Below are 26,945 nucleotides of genomic sequence, written 5' to 3'. Positions count from 1 at the left end.
TTCTTATCTTCTTATATATAAAAATGAATCGCAAAATGTGTTGGTAAGCGCATAACTCGAGAACGGCTGAACCGATTTCGATATTTTTTTTTTAATTATATTCCTTGAAGTACGAGGATGGTTCTTATGTAAGAAAACGTAAATATTATGTACCACGGGCGAAGCCGGGGCGGACCGCTAGTCTTATATATAAAAATGAATCGCAAAATGTGTAGGTAAGCGCATAACTCGAGAACGGCTGAACCGATTTCGATAATTCTTTTTTTATTATATTCCTTGAAGTACGAGGATGGTTCTTATGTAGAGAAAACGTAAACATGTACCACGGGCGAAGCCGGGGCGGACCGCTAGTTTAATATACAAGTAATCGATTTATTTCCAAACTATATTCTTTATAAACTTTAAACAATAATCCTAAAATATGTATAAGAAGTCACATTATGATAGAGTTTTTGCAGTAATTATAAATGTATGATGTTTTCTGTTACAATACAAAACATTGAGTTACTATGTACTACCTACTAGAGAGGACATCGCTTCTACACTATATTTTGTAACACGAGTTAGTCAATCGTCTCAAACCAATTTTTGTTTGTTACATTGATTGGTTTTAACTTTTAATTTATAAGTAATAAGAGGCAGAATATCTACAAAGTGTATGGCTCACTAGCCGCCACGCGGCGCCGCGGCCGCTCTTGTCGCACAGATTTTCTTCGTGCCTCGTGGTGTCCTCTCTATACGTAGTAATAATACCTCAATGGTTGTATATTGTTTTTACTCATAAAAATATCAGTTTAGTCTAAACATTAACCTGATGTATCTTAGTAATCATCTCCATTTAGAAATGTAAAACTTATCAAAATATTCAATTTCAGATCAGACGAAGCTTGCACAAAAATATATCGCAACAGACAGCATCAGATCGGCCAATGTTAAAAATCTTGAAGATTTATCTCCTGTGGCGCATTGGAATGATGGGACATATTGTATCAATCGCTTTTAGTGGTCATACGATTTAAAAAATATGAGGAAGTAAAGCCATGTACATATTTTAAATAAAAAGCTTTCAAGACAAATGTAATTTTTATTCTTAACTTACAAAGCATTTCTAAAACAATTAACATTCTAATTGAATAAATACCTATAAAGTTTTTATAATGCCACCTTTTGAAATGACAATCTTATATATAAAATTCTCGTGTCACAATGTTAGTCTGCATACTCCTCCGAAACGGGTGGACCGATTCTCATGAAATTTTCTGTGCATATCGGGTAAGTCTGAGAATCGGCCAACATCAATTTTTCATATGTACCACGGGCGAAGCCGGGGCGGACCGCTAGTGGTTCTATATTTTAACTCAAATGAAAAAATATGGTAGTCAGCCATCCAGTTAGCATGTAATTTGAAACAAAGAACAATATTTCAAATATTTAGCATGTATTACTTACTGTACTTTAAACATTCGTAACTAAGTAATCTATGCTAATATAATTTGCCCGTTTAATTAAGAATTCCAATATATAAGTATATAAGTAATATATAAGTTCTAAAAATATCGCTACGTTGAATACTCTTTGAACCACAAACTAATAAGCGTCTATAAAACATTTTTGCCCAATTACTTCAAACTAGCTGTGCCCCGCGGTTTTACCCGCGATACTTCGCTTCAGTTGGTCTTAGCGATGATATACATCCTCGATAAATGGGCTATCTAACACCTAAAGAATTTTTCAAATCGGACCAGTAGTTCCTGAGATTAGCGCGTTCAAACAAACAAACTTCAGCTTTATAATATTAGTAAAGACCAGTCAAGCAAAAGTGATATTGTAAGATGCTTATTTCAAAGTAGAATTGGGATAGCCGCCTACGTGTATACTATTATACCTCTGTAGTATTACGATTCACTAGTTGCTCTATGAATGGTCCATTCAATACTTGGTCGTTTACTGCGCACGCGTGACATCGATCCGCGGGGGAGGGGGCGGAGGTGCGAGGGGCCGGGGCGACCACTGGTTGAGGTTTTGGTTTTGCGAATTTTTTAGATTTATAAAGTGAAACTTTTATTACACCGTCTCAAACTTTTTGGTCTGTGTAGCGCATGTCGCGTGTGTCGCGGCTGCCGAGTAGGTATACCTACTCGGCAGCCGACCGTCACGCGACATGCGCTACACAAAGCAGTGTTCGGAACCGTTCGAACAGTTTCACTTTTACCGTGGTTTCATAAAACCACATAACATTTTTTTTGATTTGTTAGTAATTTGTAGGATGAAGTTGTGTCCTATTAATGAAATAGACGCGACAGCATAGACCGTATGTGTGTTTTATCTTTAAACCTAAAATGCGTTTTCGATAAATAAACATATGAATGGATTTAATTTTATAATAAGAGCATAATAAAGGACCAAATCATACTTAATATCTACCAAATCATATTTAATAAACTGCATTAGAATTCAGAAGAAACAAAACCCCCGAAAGCTGTTGTACGCGAATTTGCCAAACAAAAAACGTACGGTCTACTTATTGTTTTAAATCAACAAACAAAAAAAATTATTAGCTTTTACATCTTATGTCTCTATAAAAAAATCCAAGTATAAATAATAATAGCATTTATAGACCTTACCCTCGAAAATGATAGAACCGCTCATACTAATAAACAGTATGATTTGAAGTGTAGCTGCAAAAGGTAATCAAGCTAAAGCAAAGATTAACTTTTATTTAATTAAATAAGTGAAAAGTCTCTAATAATGGCGTGAATAACGTATGAGTAACGTAACATACACCGATTTCATTTTAAAACTTTTATTTAATTAAATAAGTGAAGAGTCCCTAATAATGGCGTGCATAAAACGTATCCGTTGACATACACCGATTTCATAGTATAAAATGATTATTTTGTTGAACTGCTTATACGTATTAGTGTTATAATTATCTAGTTTTATATGTTAACCTAAGTTTCCTATTTCAAACAGTTCTAAATACATGTAACCACAAATCTTGCCCCATTTATTTAAACAGAAATAAAACAAAAATAATAAGTTCTAATAAAATCACTAACCAATGGCTAAGCCCCTGGCTGCTACGTTTTCGGTAAGAACATATAGTTAGGTATATTTGGTTTGACATATGCACAGATTTCTATTTAGTATATCAATTTTGGCCTAAAATTTGGGAGCGCTCTAAAAATAGAATGAATATTTACATACAAGCTTTGTTAGCGGCTTTGTCTGTTATTCGTGTTATTGAACCGGAATAAATAGTTAGTGTACTTATTAATGTTTTAAACTAAGTATGAAATTATAACGTTTTTGGTATAGTAGTTGCGTAAGCGTAGAACAAAGAGGTCTTGGGGGAAAGAATAATTTCTGCAGCAGCAGGACACAGAAGGCTGATTACCTACTATATACTTTAACGCTTTATTTTAACGATTCTTTTGTCTGTAATTATAATTTGAATTAGTGAAACAGATGTGAAATGCATTTCACATCTGTTTCACTAATTCAAATTATGTAGAACCGCCATCCTGTTACAAATGACCCGAAAGTGTTTTGTGTCAGTGTTTCGGGTCATTATTCATCAATATTATCTAGAGAATCTTAACATAAAATATTAAGTATCTTCACCGTGTGTGACGCGCTTAACGCCTCCTGATGTTAGCGCGTTAAAACAAACAAACTCTTCAGTTTTGCACGCCTCATAAGCGAAGCGTTGAGGTGGGTACTACTGTCGCTTCGCGCAAAACATCTGATTTTTCAAACTTAAAATGTCTTTATGTATCATACATTGCACTTGTAAGATAATACATACACACACATACAGTGCCGGATTAAGCCAGCGCGGGGCCTGTAGCAAATTCTGTCAAGAGGCCCTTCGTTTGCTATAGTTTCTCAAGTTAAAGGGTATTAAATAAAACAAAACTATTACAAATAAACTTTTCTGCATTTAATATGGGCAAATTTAGAGATAACACTTTCACTATCGACTTCTTTAAGCAAATCTTAATATATATAAATCTCGTGTCACAATGTTTGTCCTCAATGGACTCCTAAACCACTTAACCGATTATAATAAAATTCGCACACCATGTGCAGTTCGATTCAACTTGAGAGATAGGATAGTTTAAAGCACAAAGCGGGCGAAGCCGCGGGCGGAAAGCTAGTTATACTCTATATTCATCAAAGTAAGGTGATTAAGACGTTCTTGGCCCATCGTGTTTCTTAATTAACTCGTTTTAATACGTTTTAACGTTGAAAAAGAACGTTCGCCACTGCAATTAGTGATCATGAGAGACAAGTAAATGCGCAAGGCAATTTCTACGTTTGGGAAACACGATTCTAAGGAATTATTTAATAAAAGTTTATAAAATTGCAGTTCCAGAGACTCTTGTTTCTTGCTATCAATAACAGTAGCCACATCTGTTTTCAGCAGTTCAGCGAACTGCACTAATTCGTCGCCTAGGCTACTTTCCAAATCATCTTCGTAAGCACTGACCATACGTGAGGCGCTTTTGTTACATAAACGATAAATTTTTAATTAAATAAATTATGTACATAAAAAAAATGTTTCAAAATTACAATGATTACCTATATAAATCCAACAGCACTACCTCGAAGATCTTTTAACCATTTTACCGTTTTACCCATAAAAATGGCAAATTCATTTTCAAAATACTGGCAGCATACGTCATACGTTGAAGTTTTGTATTGCTTCGTATATGTAAAATTAGATATTATTTGTATACAAAATTAAATAAGCCAAATAATCTACAGAGAACCTGTAAAACGATGTTTTATCTTTTTGTTTGTTTTCGGGAACAAATTTTACAGCGTTTTAATATCACAAGACAGCATTTTTTACTAAAATAGCAAACCCCCTTTGACTTATTGCATGACACTATAATCGCTATAGCACTGGTGGAGGTTCGTATTCGTTTTTGATTTCGTATTTTCTTTGACAAGGGCGATGGATGATTGTCATGCTCCATCTGCCTTTTATTTTGTAATCTAAGGTTTGAAAGTCGATAGAATCCTATTTTATTTGATCGGGTTGTTACGAATAGCTCGTTCGATGACAATATCAGGGGATTCCCCTGTTAGTTTTGCCGTGCTACCAACTTGCGTGTAGCGCAGTGCAAGCAGTACAACACAAAGGCATGACGAAAGATTTTGAAATCCTCTTCCATAATGTGTGTATACGTTTACTATACAAGAAAAACCCTATATTTCGGTAATATACTTCAATTTAACGAAGATAAAAGCCATTTTTCAAAAAATATTTATTAACTGTGCCAAAACAGCTCGCAGGTGTCATGGCGTAGGCGTGACGTCACAATTTAGTAAATACGTAATTATTTGTACGCTTTGCGAAGATAATTAAAAAAATATTTATTTAATATGTGTTATAGAAACGAATTTCAAAGTTTATAAGTTGTGTGCAGTATTGCAGTGTGAATCCACATAAAAATAATGCTCAAAAATGTGTTAGTAATTATTTCAAGCGAGAAAATAATAAGAAATGATTGCATAAAGTTGGCGCGGAGAATCCCGAACCACGTATTCGTGAATTCGCAATTATATTTCTGTTCTGAGTCGATAAAGCATACGTGAAACAATAGAAAATAAATAAAAATGCGTACTCTCAACATATTCATAACAACAAAACACATCTGACGTGAGTTGTTTACTTAAGCGTGACGTCACGCGTGTTTTAGTCAAAATGGCGAACTGCAGAATTTCAATGTTTTATTTTATTGATAATCTCATTAATCTTAATGTTTTTAAGATTTCTAAGTCACTATATTTAATTTATTTATTATACATTTTCCCTTAAAAACACTAATACGATCATTTATAGATACTGTCGTCATGCCTATTGTAGAAACGTGGTAAAATTTTAAATTATTGTTGTAGATTTTGATACCAACGTTTCTCGTGGTAGGTACGTGTATTTTTTTTACGGTACGTGTATTATAAATTGATATTTTTTACGGTCAGACAGGTATTAGACCGCGGGGCCCCCCGAGTCACGGGGCCCGTAGCATTTGCTACTCTTGCTACGTGGCTAATCCGGCACTGCACACATATTAAGAAAAAACACTATTTTTAACATTCATGATATTTTTGATGTCATTTTTGTTATTTAAACTAGTTAAAAAACAGTCTAAAAAAGTTCTGTCTTGGACGTCCGTGTGTCTGTATGTGCGGAGGATTTTCTTGTTAACACGATAGCGACCGAAATACTTTACTAATCGAGTCTTTTTTTTTCTCTTACGCTTGAGTATGCTCAGGAATAGAACCCTTTCATTTTTCAGGGTCTGATTCGATGTGGTTTAATTGTTATTAAATAAACAAAAATAATAATTAATAAATATTTATTAAAAAAAAATTATGAGGCGTGCACTTTTGGATTTTCCAAATTATTCTAATATTAGTATAGATGTGTTCTGTGTGTGTAGAGATAAACTACGATAACATGGCGCGCCCCTCCAAAATTCAAAACGTTTGAAAGAATTTGTGAAATTCATAATAAATAATATAATAATATACTTAATATAATAATAAAAATTAATAATTTAATTATTATATTATTATAAATAATAATATAATAATAATAATATAATATTTAAATATTTGTATTTCACTACACACATTGAAACAGTAATTTGGAGGGGCGCGCCATGTTATCGTAGTTTATCTCTAATTAGCTATTGACTCTTCAGTAATTTTTTGTTATATTTTAAGTCACAAGTCGTCACTGATAATAAACTTTGCAGAAACTTTCTCTGTAACACATGCTTGGTGTATGAACCATTTTGGCATCACTGTGTTTTCACATGGTTTTCACTATTCATATTATTAGTGTAATTATTTGTGTACTGATAGAATGTGAGTTTTTCTTAATAATTTCTAATATTGTAAAGATCGAGGATTCGATTTTTGTATGTTTATATTTTTGTTATAACTCTTCAAGTTACTGATTTGTAACTTAGGATTATTATGAACTAGCGGTCCGCCCCGGCTTTGCCCGTGGTACATGTTTACGTTTTATCTACATAAGAACCATCCTCGTACTTCAAGGAATATAATAAAAAAAGAATTATCGAAATCGGTTCAGCCGTTCTCGAGTTATGCGCTTACCAACACATTTTGCGATTCATTTTTATATATAAGACTGGCGGTCCGCCCCGGCTTCGCCCGTGGTACATGTTTACGTTTTCTCTACATAAAAACCATCCTCGTACTTCAAGGAATATAATAAAAAAAGAATTATCGAAATCGGTTCAGCTGTTCTCGAGTTATGCGCTTACCAACACATTTTGCGATTCATTTTTATATATAAGATTAGGTGTGAAAGGAAAAAAAACAACCAAATTTTTCATATTCTCATTTAATATCTAGAACTCATGAGGTAAAGAACACTAAGCTATTACCAATGCAATCGTATAATCTCAAACTGATATAATTCGTCATTCAGAATAATATTAAAAAATATCCATATAATTTTTGTACGTCATTTTCAAAATTGAAATATCAAAACACTCCACTTACACTTTCAAATACTGTAATACGAAAAAAAATTAATTTAATTACAATTAATTTACGCTAAATTAAGTTAAATAATTGAGTATACACTTAAAGATAATAAAAAGTTTGTGAAAGACAAAAAATAGAACGTAGAGCGTAAAATTAAATAACGTAACAAAATAACAACCAATAAATTGCATGAGTACAATAAATAAAATAAAAAGATTTGTTTTTTATAGATTCCAGCGATCAGAGTGATAAAATCCAAAAAATACAACTGTTTTTAAAACTATATATACGAATAAGATGAATATTTTAAACTGATCGCGATTAAAAAGAAACATGATGAAAAAAAAAGTTTTCTATTAATCAAAATAGCTGACAAATGTTCTAGAAGCAAACGCAATACTTAATTATATAGTAACTTCTGATGACTAAAAATATGGCACGGCCTTAACAAAAGAAATAAGAGAAGAGTTAGGAACAGAGAAGGACTTAAAAGTAAAAAAAAATACTGTTTTTAAACTAGGTTTAGGAAGTGTTTGGTCTGAGTAGGCGCAAGGACCTCTAAGACTAAGGAATGGCCGGGATTCAGGAATGCAAAGGTGTGAATTTTTAACTAATACTGATTTTATTACAGTTTTATTAACACTAAATGATTATGGCATTACTTGGCTAGGTACCTCATGGATCACAAATAGCACTCTTCACATTTTTATACATTTTATATACCAATAATAACAATTGCTAACATATTTTTTTTGTCATATATAATCTATTCTTATTTACAAAGTTCATAAAATTGACCATTTTCTCTTTTAAATATGTTTTTATATAATTTCTTTTCGTTTATAACTTACGGTGGTTGTAGTTTCATTTTTTGTGATTTTTTTTGATTGATTATAAAAAAAGAGTATTGTCTGTGAGTTACATTACTTTTAAGCATTTTTTTGTAATGTTTATATGATTTTTTTTTATTTTTTGTAAAAAAATCACAAAAAATGAAACTACATAACACCAGATTCTACGTATTGTCACATTTCGAGGCACAAAATGGCGTTTCTAACCCAATAATAATTATTGCCTTCGTTACAAATTTTAGGAGACCTAAATTAATAATACTATTCGTAAAAATGTCTTTTCTCGGGGTCGTAATAAATATAAATATTCTATAACTAACAACTACAATTGGTCAGGTTTTAGGAAATTTATAGATTCACTTTGACACCTTGATACTTTGTATAAAATGCGAATGTACAAAGTGATATTATTACATTATATTTGAAATTCAATCGAAGTCTTATAGTTTTTGGCACATTGCCGTATTTTACAAAATCGTTCAGAAACTATTTTGCGACTAAGGCACAATTTCGAGGGACTACACGCGGTTTGGAGAATTTTGTGATTTTTATATACACAGTATATGAATATTAACTAAATATCTATACTCAAAACAGTGTTATAGTCACTATGTATACAGTAACATAGACATAGTTAAACATAAAACGTCCCTAAATTATTTTATATGCGGGACCTTTACCGTAAATAAAAAATCCGTTTCCATTGGGGTATTCACAAATCTGACCCTAATGCACGCAGTATTTAAGGTATATTTTAGTGTAAAACTCAAAATAACACGTAGGGGTACAGTGGGTCAGTTAATAGCACTAGTGGAGGGTCCAAGGTTTGCTTCCTGGTGTTTGTACTTGTGTGACGTCATCTGGGAGAGGCCAAGAACGGCGAAACCGCACTGGAGGCAGTGGTAGTGGGTTTGCTTCTTGCTGTGAATGCACTGCGGTTCGTAGCCACAACCTGGAAAATGTAATTTAATGAGTCTTTGGGAATATTATATTATGGTCAAGATTGTTGCGTGCAAATTAAGAGCTATGGGATAAATATTTGTTAAATAAATAAACCCTAACTGACTTTTTACTATGACAAATTTTGTAAACTTTTTAACTACTGGTCGTTCAAGTTATTGTTGAAAAACTGCATACAGAAACTAATCATGTATACCTATTATTTATAAGAAAAAACTATATTACAAAGTACTAATAGTTTTTATAACTGTTTCAAAACTATAAATCTATAAGAATTGATTAACAATTCCAGCATGAAGATATAGTAGCAATTTTTTACTATTTCAAAACTACATATCTACAAGTTAATAACTACGTATCTATAAGAAATAATGCCTCACCTTTACTCGGCGGAAACTTCTCGAAGCCAGCCGCTTGTATGGAATCCAGCTTTTGGTGCTGTCGTCTATGTGCCACCACTTTATTGGTGTCGGTGCAAGTGAACTCGCACTTGAGGCAGTGGAAGTGTGACGCCTTGTTCTGGCCTGTACCTGGCAACGCCACGTGATGGATTATTTGTTTAGGGTTAAGGTTAGAAAAATGCAAAAAAATTTAAAAAAAAGTGAAAAAATCCTGGACTTTTTTAGCTAAGGTAAAGTTGTTACTGGATTGTGTAGTAAAAGAATATAAAAAATTTAAAGATAGATTGATTTTGGTAAGATGTTTTGTTTGATAGAGCAAGCAAAACGATAGTGTTTAATTTAAAACATTTCGTTTTAAAAGCGCTTCACGAAATATTTCATTGAGCTACCACCGATTTGAAAATAATAATTAAATTTTCAAATCGGTGGTAGCTCAATGAAATATTTCGTGAAGCGCTTTTTAAACTATTCTTGAATCAAAATGGACAAATGAAAGCCAGAATATAATATTAATAATAAATTACCGAAAGTCGAAGCATGCGGGCACTCCGGGCGCTGGCAGTACACGTTAGCTCGGTACTGCTGGAAGTCGCCGCCCATTAGCGTATCCAAACTGTAAATAACGAAAAATATATTGAAAAATGTTTACCTACATATTAAAAAAAATGAAACAAAAAATGTTGTTCTCACTCACAATTTATAGCGTGTATAAATTGAAAATGCATTCATTTATGCCCTTTTTAAGCCGAAAAATCTTATTATCTTATATATAAAATTCTCGTGTCACAATGTTAGTCTGCATACTCCGAAACGGGTGGACCGATTCTCATGAAATTTTCTGTGCATATCGGGTAAGTCTGAGAATCGGCCAACATCTATTTTTCATATGTACACGGGCGAAGCCGGGGCGGACCGCTAGTTTTTTTATACATTTCTTTACTAAACTACTCATAACTTTGTCTATAATAATTACGGGAATACATACTAATGAATTAATGATAATAATAAGAAAATGATTCTTACCGTTCATGTCGAGCTGTGTGTTGGACGAATCTCGTCTTGTCGCAGAAGGAATAGCCGCAGTCTTTTCGAGTGCAGTGGAAGTGGGTTTGATGTTCTCTGCAAATAAATATTTTATGAGTAATTGAGAAAACTTTTTTTGTAAGAATAGTTTATTGAAAGCAATATTGTAGTGGCAACAGAGAAATTTGGAATATCCTTCCTTCTAGAATTGGCTTAAAGCATTTCTACCACAAAATTATTTAAACAGTTTGTCTATACATATACCTAGATAACAAACGGGAAAAACGCACAAAGCTTATAATTTTTATCTCAGATTTATATTTAAGAACTATGTATATTTTCTTAATCAAATAACAATAAATACCTGTATCCACACTGCTGATAAGCGCAGTCTTCATTGAATCGGAACCGAAGGTAGCCTTCAGGTATCGGCTCATCTTTGAGCACTCGCATGTGAGGCCCACGGGTGCCTGTGTTCCGACGACTGTAATAGATAATAAAATATATTTAATAGGTAATTTAAAAGGTGTAATACATGCAGAAATAGATATATCAGTATAGGTTATAGAAACACAAAGGAAGAAAACTATACAGACGATGTAAAAGGTAAGAAGATACAATAAGTCAATTCCATTTTTGGAAAATATATGTCATATTCGTATTATAAACAGAAATTCGTCTCGCGTTGCTATTAACGTGGGAATAGGCGAAATTGAACATTTAAAGAAAATTGTAAGAGTATTCTAGAATGAAATAAGAATGTTAGCAAAAAAGTTAATAGGGATAAATTAATGGCCATGAAAAATAGTACACTTACGATTTAGCAATAAGCTCGGCTTCCTTGTCCAGGCCTGGTGGTAGACCGTGAGACTGGAGAAGACTTTGCTCTAGAAGTAATTCCGGGGGATACATCATCGCTGGGTATAGCGGGAATGGGGATCCACTGGAAGAAAAACATTAAATTTTAGATAAGGATAAATCCAAAATACAATAAGAATGATGCAGAAGACACAAATTCATATTCAAATCTGATCAATAAAGAACTGTTAGTATAATTTTGTCTGTCGTATCGTTTGTTGTATTGTTGTGTTTGATCCATTGTTAAATTCTAAAGTAAAAATAACTAAATAAAACATTCAGAATGATTATATCACATTATCCGATTATAATTGTTTTTTTAATATTATTTACAAATCATGAAAAACAGTTCTTGAAAGTAAATATAACTAATAATCGAGTAAAAAACAAACCAAAAATTAACTAGTCCAGATATAATCAATTTCTAGAAAACTCAACTCACCCCTGCGAGAACAGTGCAACTTGAGCAAGTCCAGGTAGACCAGCCAGCGAGGCGGTGTACTGCTGCTGCATCTTCAGCTGCTCCTGCAGACTGCCCTTCCGGCCACCAGAGAGATACTGCTGGAGTAACAGACTTTGGACTGCTTGCACCTGGAGAAATTGGAAAAATTAGTAGTGAAGGTACAAATACAGTATACTATTATAAAGGTTGTAAGTATGGATGTATGGATGTTTGTTACTCTTTCACGTAAAAACTACTGAACCGATTACAATGAAATTTAGCACACATATAACTAACTTGGATTAACACATAGGATAGATTTTATCCCGGAAATCCCACGGGAACGGGAACTATGCGGGTTTTCCTTTGAAAACGCGGGCGAAGCCGCGGGCGGAAATCTAGTACAGTATATATTACAAACAAATAAGTATATAGTAAAGGATAAAGTTATAATTCAATTTTTACTGTTCTTGTAAAGATGAATTTAATTCTGCATCAATTTAAATTTAATTAACTCATTAACAATTCATTAATTTAAGAAATTCAAATAGTTAAAGAAATTGTAAACTTACTTGTTCAGCAGGATTTGGTGGTCGTTGACTGGGGGATGGCGATGGTGCCGTGGAAGAAGTGGCAGTTGAGGGTAGAATCGAAATTTCTGGATATTCTCGTTCCAGAGTCTCCTGAAAGAAGGGAATATTAAATCTCCAAACAACTGTTAGCGGAAAGCTTTAGAAAATCATAACGTCCTCTCATTGTTGACAATGTTTTTGATTTGATAAAAATGCAATACGACACAAGAAATTTCAGTGTGTAGCATAATTCAAAAAATGTAGTGACTACTATAAATTACAGAAACTAAGTAATTTCGCAACGGTCTGAGATCCTTACCTTGGTAGCAGCCAATCCGACTGGTCCAGCATCAATAATATTGCTATGTTTCTTGACCATGTGGCTGAACAACAACTTCAGGTCGACATACGCTTGGCCACAATGTGGGCAATGATAATGTAGGTTCATTTGACCAGCTGTCTTATTCAAAGGACAGGCCTGGTCGTGGCATGAAGGTGGGATTGTAGGACCAGGCTTCTCCAGTTTCTTCTGGTCGTATTCTGGTCGTTTTTCCTTTGATGGGGACGCATCGTAAATGCTTCTCGGTGATGAAGTGTTGCTTCTGAGGTGGGAAGACGGATAGAACGTTCCTGTCGCTTTTACTACTGGAATAAATGTAATTCGGAATAAGTTACATTGTAACCCTATCTATCTATTTCGCAAAATTAATGCTAAGTCATGGTGAGATGGGTTTAAATTGCAATAAAGTATTTTAAATTTGTTATGTCAAGTTATTCTCATTTCATCATCAGATTTTAATAAATATCAGAAATATACATACCCGAAACGTTATCCTGTTCCTTTTCAAATTCATTCTTAATAACGAAATTGGTTGGATAGTCTCCATCCTTCGATCCAACACTATCAGCTGATGCTCTTTCTTTAATCGAATAGTCTTTGGCCTCTTCGAATTGTTTTTCATCTTCACTCTTAATGGGAGTGCCACGTCCATGCTTATGAGTAGCTAAAGCTGAGTATTGAGTCAAAATAGCTGGACAATTGTTTCCTTGAGCGCAATGGAAGTGGGATCTTAGCTGATTCTTATAGCAACTCTTTCCACCACATTGCTCAAAAGTGGAGAAATAGTCGAAGCCGTCTAGAAGAGGGGATACAGAGTGGGATTCCCTCATATGTGTCTCCATGATGATGTGGGTTTCAGCTGTGAAACTGCAGTTGAAGCAGTGCAAGTGTAGTCTTGTGTGACGTAAGTGGCAGTTCTGGTAGTATTGACTGCAGACGTCTGGTGCTGTGAACACCTCGAAGTGTTGGAAGCGAATGCGCTGTAAGAGAATGATGAATTATTAAATGACCTTCATTTTATAAAAGTTATAAAAGAAAATATAAAATATTTTTATATAGCAACGTTGTTATAAAGTTAGGTAGCAACTAATTTGTAAATTTAAAAAAATACTTACAGGAAACTCTTCAACAGTGGTGATAACTGGTGATTGAATAACTGGTGGTATTTGATTGCTCTTCGGTAGTTTGAATGATGTGAAAATTGCTTGTGGTGTCACCTAAAATAATGTAACATGACATTGTAAGTAGAGTAAAATAGAAGATAAATAAGTAATAATTATTTGAAGTGTTATAAGCGCTGCTTGATTATATTATACTTACATTATCAGTCCAAACTTCAACAACGCGATTCTTAGGCGGCCTTCCCCGCTTTCTACTAAACATCTCATCCAATGAACTCGAAGGATTTACTTGTTGCGGAACAATAGGGCTCGGTCCAAGGTTCAACTGCGCTTGCAAGTTTGGCGCCAACTGAGAGCCAAGGTTTGGTGCCATTTGGGCCAACTGCGCTAAGTTTGGCGGAAGGTTTGGCAAACTTGGCACTTGGAGTTGAGCTGCTACATTTGGATGTAGTTGTGCTGAAAGCTGGGGAGTAAAGTTCGGAGCGAATCTCGCCGCTAAGTTAGGAGACATAGGGCTCAGAATTGCGTGCTGTCTGTGATGCTCTAAACGCCGGAATGGCTGATCATCTGATGATAAAATAACTGCACCGCAGTTTTCCTGTAAAGAAAAGTTTGATATTTAGTTTTATAGCATTATATCTATCAAATGCTTTATAAATAAGAAATTTCAAAAATAATAGAAAAATTCGCTCACGGGATTCGAACCCACGTCTTTCGTCTTAAGAGAAGTTACCATTTTTTTATTGATACATTTTATAAGAGAATTTTCAGATATTTCAAGTTCATTTCTTCATAAGCATACTACTCATAAAAAATAAATCTATAATTCAAATTACTACTTACCCAAGTGCAATGATAGTGAGTAATGTCCCTTATATGTTGGCACGCAGAGTTGGAACACGGATTGTTTCTAGTGTATGTGACGAAGTAGGCTTCTGTCACTTGGTTCTGTTGCTCATGCTCCAACACGTGCTTGACCATTGTGTTGTGGCAGCTGTAAGAAAATAGAATTACATTTTACATTAATTATTATACTTAGGGTATCAGGTAAAAAAAAGTAATTTGGGAAATGTTAACTAAAACATTAAGATTAATTAAAGAAGTTGGTTTCTTTCTTGGAGACAGAATTAAAAGGTAATGAAAAATAAATACAAATACTTAAATAAATATGAAAGCAAATTATTAAACTAAGCATTATTAGTATAAGTCTTTGAACAGTTAATACTGTTAAAACTATGATCAATACAGTTAAAATTAAACTGTCAAAATGTTTAAGATTACCTATGGGCCATCTTGCATCCTTCAGCTAAGCAGTGATAGTGCTTGTTCAAAGCGCTGCATTTGCTGCATTTGTCTTCAGCCTCTTTACTGCCGCTAAAGGTTTCTATGTACTTCCGTGATAATTCTTCCACTAGAACTGGGTTCTGGAAAATGCAGATTTTCATTAAGAATTATGAAAATTAATGAAATATTTTTTTCCTGCATGCAGTTAATTCCTTCTATAATAGACAGTAATACAGTAATAAGTTAAATGTTTAGGTATATGTTTTTTTTTGACAATAATTGAAAATGTACACCTGTCTATTTTTTATTTCATAGCACAATAATTAATTTCGTCACGCAATTATGTTACTTAATGAATACTAACATAAGGATGAGAATAGTCTCCATCCATTCCGGACATATCATCATCAATTTGTAGACTCGTGTTCGGAGAATACATGCTGAGGTCTGCACCTTGCTGCATCAGAGCGCTCTGAATTACCGACGTCGGCAGTCTGTGAATTATGTGTCCTATTACTATAGTGTTTAATACCAAACTTGGATGACAAAATATTTGCCAAAGATTATCTTGTTAATCTATTCGAGATTTAAGCAGAAAATAATTTGGTGAAAGTAAAAATGAACAAAACATCTAATTGATTAAATAACCATTATATAGAATTGTGTAAGCAAAACGTATTGAAACGAGTTTCAAATCTTGATTTTTAGCTGTTTACTAAACTAAACTGATATTATGTAGCTGTGTATTCAGATGAACTAAAGTAATGTTATATTATCAGTAAAAGTGTATATTATAATCGACATGGAATATAGATGTAATCAATATTCATTATTCATCTTATGATAAAACAGACAATAGTTCATAAAAAATGACATCTCAAAATAAAGTATGATAAACAATAAAAAATTACGAGAAATCATACCCAAAGCTCATCTCCTGTTCCTTCCTCTCATGCTTTCTCTTATGCGTGAAGATCTGGCTGCTAGAGTGCAGCACGTAGTTACAATGCGGTCGGATGCAGTGGATGTGGTTGCAGGTGCGGCTGAAGCGGCACTCGCGGTACGGGCAGGCTTCACTTTTCATGTACTTCTTGAAGCCGTCCTTGGAAAGGGCCTCGTCTTTGATGTGGTAGGTTTTGTGTTTTTCTGTGTGGTGGATAATATGGTAACGGTGAGAAAGAGGTTGAAGTTAAAGAAATTATTTGAATTGATCTAGTTGATAAATAAAATCAAAGAATTGAAAGAAATGCAAAAATGGTCTTAATTGCAAATGTGCTTATTACAACCATAGATAACGTATAGCTACATAAAAAAATTGAACGTATTTTTATTCAGGAGATTAAAAATGTCGAGTTTTCAAAAGAATTCAGTTGGAATTTATTATGATGAAGATCCGGGAATGACAAATCGCGTCAGATCTAATACTAACTACTGAACATTAATTATTACTATCTGCATATATAAAAAAAAATAGAACAATAAGCATTCGATTTTGATATAAATACTTACCCATATCAGCTTTATTCTTAAACGTATAAGTGCAGCCAGGTCTTCTACAGTGGAAGTGTGTGGTCCGCTGGCCAGCGAAGATACAATGAGGAGCAGCACAGCTCTCAGTGGCTCTGAACCTCTGGAAGCCCTCCTGGAGGATCGCTGAGTCCTTTCTGTGGTAATTGGCGTGCATCTGCACGTCTGATGTTGATATGTATACCTGGAAAGGTAAATTGTATAGGTATAGTTTAAAGTGGTATGCGTAAAGTACGTAGTGTATGTAGAAGACAAAAAAGGTAAAAGTAGTCGTATGAGGATTTCTCTTCTTCGTTTTATCAAATTGCAATAGGAAATAAAATAACACTCAAGTGACTTATTTTTTTTGAAATTATGCATACGCTTAGAAATGCTTTGCTTATTATCTATATTTTGAAGAAAAAAATGGTGATTGCCGTGGATTTTGTCATTCACCTTATTAGTTAGTGCCCATGTCAATATTTAGATGATATTATTGTAATTTATTTATATTTCAATTTTCTTGTTATATACATACCTTATCACAGCCATCTTGTATGCAATGGTAGTGGGTTTGACTTCTGTTGTGGGGACAGTCGGAGAAGCGCTCGGAGCAGTCATCCAACGGAGAATAACGCATGAAACCATGAGCTAGCGATTCGTCGCGTTTTTTGTGCCACTGTGAAAGTTAATATGTTACTTTAACAATTTATATCGGAATATATTGGTTGGAATGGTTGCTTTTTTATAGGTTTGATGCAAAACTACTGTTTCTACTGTAAATAAGACGAATATATCGGTGACAATAAGCAATATTTTTGAATTGATTTTGTGAATATTCATAATTTATGCAATACTAGAGGTCCGCCCCGGCTTCGCCCGTGGTACATATTTCGCAATAAAAGGTAGCCTATGTCCTTTCTCGGGTATCAAAATATCTCCATACCAAATTTCATGCAAATTGGTTCAGTAGTTTAGGCGTGATTGAGAAACAGACAGACAGACAGAGTTACTTTCGCATTTATAATATTAGTATGGATAATATCATCGTGAAGCGGGAAAACGTCTTTTGCTTTGACGTAGTAGATTTTAGGACGAGCCTTAGATTGTAGAACCAACCACGACCCTACTTCTTCAATCGACTTTATCAAATAGCTGAATTCTTACCTTGAAGTGTCTGATCATCTCCTCCTTCTTGCAGAATACCCTGGCTGTACAGTCCATGCAATGGAAGTGTTCTCTGTAACCTAGATCCTTGCAATATGATGACCCGCATTCTAGTGTTGAGCTGTACCTGGTTTTGAAAAGAAATTACTTAGCAGTTGACTAGATTAAAAATAAGGTTCATTTCTTGGTTTAGAATATCTACAATAATAATGGTACGGGAGCCAGGTGCAAATTTGGTTAATTATTTCCTCTCAAGAGATAATTCGTCAGACGCCTCAGAGTATAGTATTATAAAGCCTCGTGAACGTCAGCTGGCGCTTGGTTGGGGGGGTGAGCGGTTGTAGCCTCCCACGCACGTAGGAAAAAAAAATACATTCATTCATTCATTTTCTCTCAGCTAAAAATTTGTCAAATTGTAGCTAACCCAATATCTCAACGAAAAAAAATAATCAGCTGGTTACAACATGGTATTATACGTCAGCTGGTGTCTCGAACATGAAAGAAAAAAAATTATTTTCCGTGATTTCCTCTCAAACAAAAATTACCTGATGATAGCTTATATGTAACTGTGGATAAATATATAGGTCAGCTAGTTGTATCTTGGTGGAAAAACCGTCAGCTGATACGGGAGGCTACAACCGCTCTTCCCCCCAACCGAGCTCCAGTTGACTGTCACGAGGCTTCATAATACTATACTTTGATGCATTTTACTAATTACCGCTTGAGAGGAACTTGGTCATAAAATCTGTTCCTGGCTCCCGTACCATAACGAAGATGGTGATTTGATGGTTAAAGCTGTTATAACGAGTGCCAAAGCTTTTCATTTCCAATAAGAAAGAAAATGAAATATTTCAGTGTTAAAAGTCGGTTTCATTTGATTAAGGTTTGAGAAAGCTTATATGTCACTCACGAGAATATTATTTTTTAAGTTTGATTTGTTCTTAACGTCAAATCAGAAACTGGCCGTAAGTGAGACTTAAAATCAATCAATTACCTTTTAACGTATCTAGAATAGTCGACGTTGGTTTGAAGGGAATTCTTGCGAGCTTGGTCCAAATGATTTAACGCTGATAGCAGACCTGAGAACAAAGAAGATAAAATAAATAATTTATACTACACAGAACTACCAACCTGACAACTATAATTATGAAAAAAGTTACATCATCGAAAAAAGAGCATGTGTGCCGAGCACACGTGTCAGAAGTGAAACTTTTTTGGCAAGATTCAAATATACCAAATTCGTTACCCTACTGCCTACCCATGACGTGACGGTATTGCCATGACGCGACCTTGAAATTTTACTCTCAACGCAACGAAAGTTTCACTTCAAAAAGTAATTTCACGAAACAACTAAAGCAAGGAAAATTAATTGACCAGTTTCTATGGAACTCTAAAACAGTCTAAATATTTTAACACGATCTGTACATTGTGTTCACTCATAACGTATTCAGAATAAAATGTAATACATTCAACTGATTCCAAAACTCATTCTTTTGTTCGAAACAGCTAAATCACGTCCATGCATCATATTCAAGAGGAACAATGTACTGTTTTCATCGTATACGAAGTATTTAATAACCCGACAGAGTATTAAGTACGTCTATTGTTTAGGGAGGTTGTGTACGAGCGTTTTGAACGCGAAATGCGTAGAGCCGACTGGTTTCGTAACATAATAAACGATGTAACATTTCCTTTACATTGAAGGAATTTTCATGTGATTTTTGAAGTAAAACTTCTTTATCGGGGTTGGAAAGAAAATTAGTGTAACATTTTTTCGTTACGCGTGACATTTTTCCGTTACGTGCCATCTTTTTCTTATCCCTACCGCGCGTGATTCGACGTATTTCTGTAAAGTTGCATATGGTAAATTATTTTTTGAAAAATAAGGTCATAAAGAAGTTTCACTTCTTACGTGTGTACACTAGTACACGCACACATTTTTATTTTTAATTAAAGAGGATAATGATCAATTTACTTAGTTGACATTTTAGTTAATAGTAGAAAGTATATTTTTGCAAGTACAATTATGTTTTTGCAAGTATGAATTTTCCATGTATGTTCTGCGTTTAATTATTGAATGGGTATATATTGTTTCGAGCGAACATAATATCATCATTTATTTATCGTCAATAGTTATAAAAATCACATCTATCTACAGACATTTCACTGTTTTGGTGAACAAAAAAAAAATATATTTTCTGAAAAATAAACGCGTTCAAAACGCACCAAAAACGCTCGTCACTCACCAGCCTTAGCGGCACTGTTCTAGTTCAAAAGGAGTCGTATCCGGCCCCTCCCCATATCAAGTTTTTGAGTATCAAATAAATTATTATGGTAATTAATCAACGTTTTCTCCGAGTCACTCTTGGCCATTGTAGATCATTATGTACATTACATAAAAATGTTTTTGAATAACTTTTTTGTGATTGTATCGTTGATTTATTCTTGTTTTGATTGCTTTTATAAATATTATCTTGTATTTCTTGATGTTGAGCAAATTTTATCTCAAAATCTAGTTGTTAGTGTAACTGGGAGGCTTTGGAGTAGAATTTAGAAGGACTCAAAGTTTGTGATAGCTTAGAATGCTAATTTGCCACATTTGGCAAACGTAACAGAAAAGGTTCAATCAATTCTCAATAAATATAACCATTGATACAAAAAATAATTGATATAATTGCATTTGATCCGAATAATAGCGAACCACTTTTAATTTTATCGAAGTTTTGTACTATAATGATGCTATAATATATAATTAATAATTATATTACATATCATCTATTATAACGCTACGCTTCGTTTTCTACACAATTTTCGCACAATCACTTATAAAATCGTGAGCCATTAACGGTGAAACAAGTGATCCCTACTTCATTAATAATGAGCTCTCTAAATATCGTGTATTATTTTGAATGTGAACAGGGACGGACTGTTAATTCATAATTCAGGGTCCCGTTATGTATTAACATACGGGCTATAATTTATGTATTATTAATAAATAAATTATTCAATATTAATTAATGTAGAATAACATTCCATGTCATCGTTTATTGTTTCATATAAGTTTAAAATATGGAAAAATGGTTTTAACATCAAGCTATAAAAACTGCACATTTGATATTCAGATATCTTTAAACATAGACAAAAAACTTCCAGGAAGATTTTTTGAATCCTCATCTTTGATGCATACATACTTAATATAAATTTTATTTTATTTTTATTTTATTTATTATTTTTTTTATAACTTAAGCTACAAATACATCTAGACTATCAATAATCATGTTCAATTTCAGTTTTTGACCAAAATATTAAATTCAATATATCCGGGGCCTCTAATATTTAGAGTCCGGCCCTGTACCCGCTTACATAACCTGAAATTATAGGTCCGTATGTTAACATCCATTGTGTTCAATCTACATAAGTATAGGTATTAATGCGGCTTAGAAAAGTTCTCAAAAACACGTTTCGACATTGCTTAACACAATGCTAGAGATTAACCGATTGCGGAAAGGTGAGTATTGTTTTCTTGTTTCGTTGTTTTAGATTCAGTTTGGAAGTTTAATTTTTTTTACAAAAATGCCTTTTTCAATATTTTTTGATCAAATTTTTTTATGATTTTTGTATGAAATGCAATTTGTAAAAAGTTTTTTTTAATTCAGTGCTTTAGTATCCTATTCTGTGCTAATAGTAGCTTAGTAACATACTAGTTACTAAGCTACTAGTCATGTAATAACCACGTAAATGTTGACGCATATACACGTGACTCACGTTGGAACGTGGACAAATTTTTATATAGTATTGTTTTTTATAACATAATGTATTATGATTTTTTGTTAAATAATTATGGCTCGCTGATTTGTCTGCTATATCAAATTTTAACTGGGCTTTATATTTTTACTAGTTTTCCGCCCGCGGCTTCGCCCGCTTTGTCTAAAACATAATAAATTATATACTAAAACCGTAGTATATTATTATTAGTCTGTGCTAAAACCTTCCTTCCTCACTCTATCTATTAAAAAAACCGCATCAAAATCTGTTGCGTAGTTTTAAAGATTTAAGCATACTTAGGGACAGAGAAAGCGACTTTGTTTTATACGATGTAGTGATTATTATAAGCTCTAGGAAAGTCAAATATCACATATTATACCATTTCTATGGTGTAAAGAATATTATTTGTATGACAGGAGTTTCTTACAGTATAAGGAGAATCGAGCTTCATTATGCTCTATTATTTTTCGCACTAAAAACGTAGTTTCATAGATTGACAAACAAACAAAATCTGTTATTTAATAAACAACGATAAACTATAAGTTAATCACAATGTAATATTTACTCATTAATAAAACAATATATTATCGATATCAGGTCTGAACCATGCTCCGCCTATCCCAACAGCGACAAAAAACCAAAATAAGTTGACCCCTTCTCTCAATAAGCGGTCTTAATAAACCAATCAATATCACGTATCAAGTTACTTTAGCCGCGTATGCCTTATACTTGCAGCTTACAAACTTTAGTGATCCCTATTACAAACGAACAGAGTTCAAATTGTTTCCAGCAATTTCATTCAATGAACGGAAATTGAACTGTAACATAATGGTGTAGGGTTGAATATCGATTGCGGGTAGGTGTAAATTTACATTTTGAAGATACTTGTAGGGAATAAATGTCAATTGAGATGGAAGACGGTTGAGGATGCAAGGAATTGATGTTGCAGTTATTGAACTCGTAATAATCAGATTCTATGGCGGGGATCGTAAACATTTTATTCGTTTTTACTTTATAGCTATGTAAAATATTTGATTGGTCAATCAAATCTAATTAGTTGGTTTTATGTAATTTTATTTGCAATAGCTGAGGGCTTTGGAAAATGGTGAGGTTTTGAATTTTATGTCGGTGAAAATTTGAATTAAATTTGATTTAAGCTTTGAGTAACAATGGCATTTATTTATGACATTTCAACTAAATATCATTAACAGTTTTATGCTCAGAAATATATAGATTTAGTTACTAAAATTATATTAGTTCATCCCTAAGGTAGCGTGTGTCGAGACTATATCCTATATCTGTGTTAAATTGAATCTATATCCAGTCACCCGTTGAGAAATTGAGTAATATCCAACCATCCATACAAATTTTGTCGTTTATACGATTAGTACGATACATGTTTTACCTATGTATATAATATCTACTAGCTGTCTAACTTTATAGTTTATACCCTTTTCCAACCCTTTAGAGATTGATTTGTGACGAAAAAGCTAGCCTAAGTTTAACCCTAGGTTTTCTTATATTTTCGTTTCATCCAAATCTGTACAGCGGTCAACTCGTGAAAGCAATTAATAATAATTAGAGGATGATGTTATAAGTAGGAAAATAGGCAGTCTAGAAAAAAATATATTTATTATATTAACCAATAGGTTGACGATCTCAGTCATCTAGATGGTTAGGGATAAATATGTTCTATTGCGATTGACTGGAAGGAATTTCTTTTCAAGTGATGAAATAGACATGTTAATGCGAAAAAGGACTTTAATTACCTTTGTATAATATATATTTTTAATTGGCTCTGTTTGGTTTTTTATTCGTGTCGAGTCAGAAGATTCATGTTTGATATCATAATTATTTGTCTTCGATACAGTTTGATTTGTAGAAAAAGTAGGTTCGTTTATGGAAACTGTTTTTACTATAATATTGTGTATGTCTAAGTTGACGATACATAATAACGTTCATATAATAATACTAGTGGTCCGCCCCGGCTTCGCCCGTGGTACCTACATGTTTAAACTATCCTATCTCTCAAGTTGGATCGAACTGCACATGGTGTGCGAATTTTATTATAATCGGTTAAGTGGTTTAGGAGTCCATTGAGGACAAACATTGTGACACGAGATTTATATATATTAAGATGTATTACAATGAAGATTTGCCGTTTACTAAAAAATATTATATTATGAGCTGCTAACTTAATAATTATTATGTTCTAATCTTATATATAAAATTCTCGTGTCACAATGTTAGTCTGCATACTCCTCCGAAACGGGTGGACCGATTCTCATGAAATTTTCTGTGCATATCGGGTAAGTCTGAGAATCGGCCAACATCTATTTTTCATATGTACCACGGGCGAAGCCGGGGCGGACCGCTAGTTATTTATAACTTTATAAGCTTCATAAAACGCTTTTAAATCTTCATAATACAAAGCATTGAGATACCATTGATTCGTAAAGCAGTTTCTATAGAGAAGAACTGGCAAGAAACTCTATACTTGCCATCTCTATATTATCACTAGCTGTGCCCTGCGGTTTTACCCGCAGTGCGCCATTCCTGTTGGCCTATAACCTTCCTCGATAAATGTGCTATCTAACACCGAAAGAATTTTTAAAATCGGACCAGTAGTTCCTGAGATTAGTGCGTTCAAACAAACAAACAAACAAACTCTTCAGCTTCATAATATTAGTATAGATAAAAATCATACCTTTAAAATAACATTATTGGAAACATTTCTAAGAATTTCAAAGGATGTGACACACCCGACTTTCGATATATTTTTCCGTTGGGTGCATCCAATCCCATTACCATTGTTTTGGTTGAGTGGGATTACAAAATCCTATAAATATCCCATTGTTTTATGGGAACGTTTTTGATGCAATTTTGAGGTTTCTGATATTATGAAATTGATTTGAGTGTCTTACTGATTTTGGTAGAAGTTATATTTCAAGTGTGGTTTTTAGAAATGTAATAAGCTCTTGTTCAAGTTCAAAATAAAAAACTTTTGAGTTTGAGTAATTTAAAGTAGTGAGGTCAGATTTAATCGTTTTGGTTTTTTAACTGCTTTTAATCCCTACTAATATTATAAATGCGAAAGTAACTCTGTCTGTCTGTCTGTCTGTTACCTACGCTTTCCCCTCCCCCTCGCAACCGATTTTGATGAAATTTGGCAAAGACAATCTTTAGACCCTGAGAAAGAACATAGGCTACCTTTTATTGCGAACAAACACCACTGATATGAACCAAATTTTTAATTCTACAATTTTAAACAAGTTGTTTCTATAAGATCAATTGATATCGATTTTAATTCTGCGAATAATACAAATACAATAATCTACAAATAAGCTACGTATTTCTTACTTAACACGTTCACTGCGGCACCTAAAATGCCAAACTTACCGTTGTTGCGGCATGTCTTCCATACTTCACATCGGCAAGTTCACCACTGTGCGTCATGAGCCATTTTTATCACATCGCACCTTCTGACTTTGAAGGTTAATAATTTCATGAAATTTCAAGATATTTCAAAAATTTTTTTTTCAGATAATAGTATATATAGTCTTGTATATACCGCATGAATAGCTTTTAGTTTGACCGAATAGTTTAAAAGATATGAGGGAAAATGTAAACCACTGATTTTGTGAAAAATTATTTGCCATCCCGCACTGCGTTGATACGGCATGTTTACAGTAATAGCGATGGGAAACACTGTAAAATAAAACATCGATATCGATATAAATCAATTTTGTATATTTCAGTCTGTTTGTTAACAGATAACGAGATCGTCGATACAAAAAAAAAACACATATAAAACAAGGTACCTACTTGATAGAGTACTATCAGGAAATTGTTCAGTAACTTTTGTTTTAATTTGTTCAGTAACTTTTGTTTTAATGTTTTATATTATTTTCACAACTGTCATCACATTTTTGCATTTATGCTACGAAATAAAAGAAAGTAAAAAAACTAAAGCCTTTAAGGTATCATTGTCATTTAAAAAAACTCAAAAGAAAAGTGCTTCGGTCCTGGTGCATCACTATGCGAGACTGACACGCGGCGCGCTCGCAGTACAGTGCGGCATGAGGTGCTTGTCCATGGCAAAATATTTGACATGCCGCACACAAAAGAAACGGTTTCTTTTCTATGCGTTGGTCCAATATTTTGCCATACGATTTTTAAACGAAATTGAGTCCTACTTCAAACTGTGATCACAAAAATATATTTGTCTCTTTTCTAGTCATTGATTAACATATAAAAAACCTCGCCGCACCACGGTGAAAACTGCGATTTTGGGCGCCGCACTGTGGTGTAGTCGCTGATGGCCCGATACTGGACATGCCGCAGTGAACGTGTTAACTCGATCTTGTTTAAGATAATTCACAATTATGTTAAAGTAATGAACGAAGTGTTACTAATTTTCCTGTTTCGATAAAAAACATTTTTCATTGTTTCGCGTGGGATTTTTTATTTGAGTATTGTACAATAATAATGGTTCTTTAAATGTTTTACACTTGTTAAATTGTATAAGTTTGTGTTTTTTTATTAAATTTGATAAGGTCACTTATAATTTAATGAAATAGAACAAAGTACTTATGGCTCGATGTTTATCTTACAGGTAGTGTTTATTTTTGAATTGCTTATTTTAACTTTTGTTGTATTTTAACTAAATTTTTATTAAAAACAATTATTATTAAAAACAAATTATTTCAGAAATTACACTTTTCTATGAAGCATTTTATTAAAATATTGATGTATGAATTTCGTATATTTTGAACAATTACATAGTATAAAAACAAACACTACTTTAGGTAGGTACCTAAAGTAGTTCTTCTTGGTAGGTACCAAGGTACCTACACTAAAAGCTTAGGCGTATCCAAGCAGTAAGTACCGTTCGCAAAAAGGGTACATTAGTCATATTATCTTTAATTATATACATACTTTATAGGTACATATACATAATATATTCATAAGTAAAAATCTAAGTACAGAAAGTACCAACTTAGGCTTTCCTAAGTACCGTTAGCAAAAAAGATACATTAGTCATATGATACTCTTTGTTTAATTATATACTGAAGGTCATTAATTACTCTGTGACGTTTACATACCGGCGGCGGATGAAAGG

General features: G+C 33.4%; 1 protein-coding gene across 4 annotated transcripts in view; it reads right to left on the bottom strand.

The window, feature by feature from the left end:
* Positions 1-7,371: 7,371 nt before the first annotated feature.
* The window catches only part of LOC149477789 (zinc finger protein castor homolog 1-like), a 31,012-nt gene continuing 11,438 nt past the window's right edge, over positions 7,372-26,945 (bottom strand). The window contains exons 6-25 of one of the 4 annotated variants that reach the window (XM_089710475.1): positions 19,053-19,137; positions 18,059-18,185; positions 17,430-17,570; positions 16,895-17,096; positions 16,309-16,531; positions 15,750-15,879; positions 15,383-15,525; positions 14,945-15,095; positions 14,301-14,699; positions 14,096-14,197; positions 13,462-13,960; positions 12,960-13,285; positions 12,641-12,751; positions 12,069-12,217; positions 11,586-11,711; positions 11,133-11,252; positions 10,769-10,864; positions 10,270-10,358; positions 9,725-9,874; positions 7,372-9,336 (exon numbers count right to left, since the gene is read on the bottom strand). In XM_089710475.1, the coding sequence (XP_089566601.1) occupies positions 9,179-9,336; positions 9,725-9,874; positions 10,270-10,358; positions 10,769-10,864; positions 11,133-11,252; positions 11,586-11,711; positions 12,069-12,217; positions 12,641-12,751; positions 12,960-13,285; positions 13,462-13,960; positions 14,096-14,197; positions 14,301-14,699; positions 14,945-15,095; positions 15,383-15,525; positions 15,750-15,879; positions 16,309-16,531; positions 16,895-17,096; positions 17,430-17,570; positions 18,059-18,185; positions 19,053-19,137 (3,527 nt within the window). In that variant the 3' untranslated portion in view covers positions 7,372-9,178. The remainder of the gene's footprint in view (positions 9,337-9,724; positions 9,875-10,269; positions 10,359-10,768; positions 10,865-11,132; positions 11,253-11,585; positions 11,712-12,068; positions 12,218-12,640; positions 12,752-12,959; positions 13,286-13,461; positions 13,961-14,095; positions 14,198-14,300; positions 14,700-14,944; positions 15,096-15,382; positions 15,526-15,749; positions 15,880-16,308; positions 16,532-16,894; positions 17,097-17,429; positions 17,571-18,058; positions 18,186-19,052; positions 19,138-26,945) is intronic. The other 3 variants (XM_089710478.1, XM_089710477.1, XM_089710476.1) reach the window with 3 other exon arrangements.

The sequence above is a fragment of the Colias philodice genome, chromosome 24, assembly GCF_061535455.1.
Source record: "Colias philodice isolate Cphi_HAF_F1 chromosome 24, ilColPhil1 Martin Lab GWU primary, whole genome shotgun sequence".
Lineage (NCBI taxonomy): Eukaryota > Metazoa > Arthropoda > Insecta > Lepidoptera > Pieridae > Colias > Colias philodice.
The sequence above is the reverse complement of the archived record's forward strand: the minus strand, read 5'-3'. Positions and strand labels throughout refer to the sequence as shown.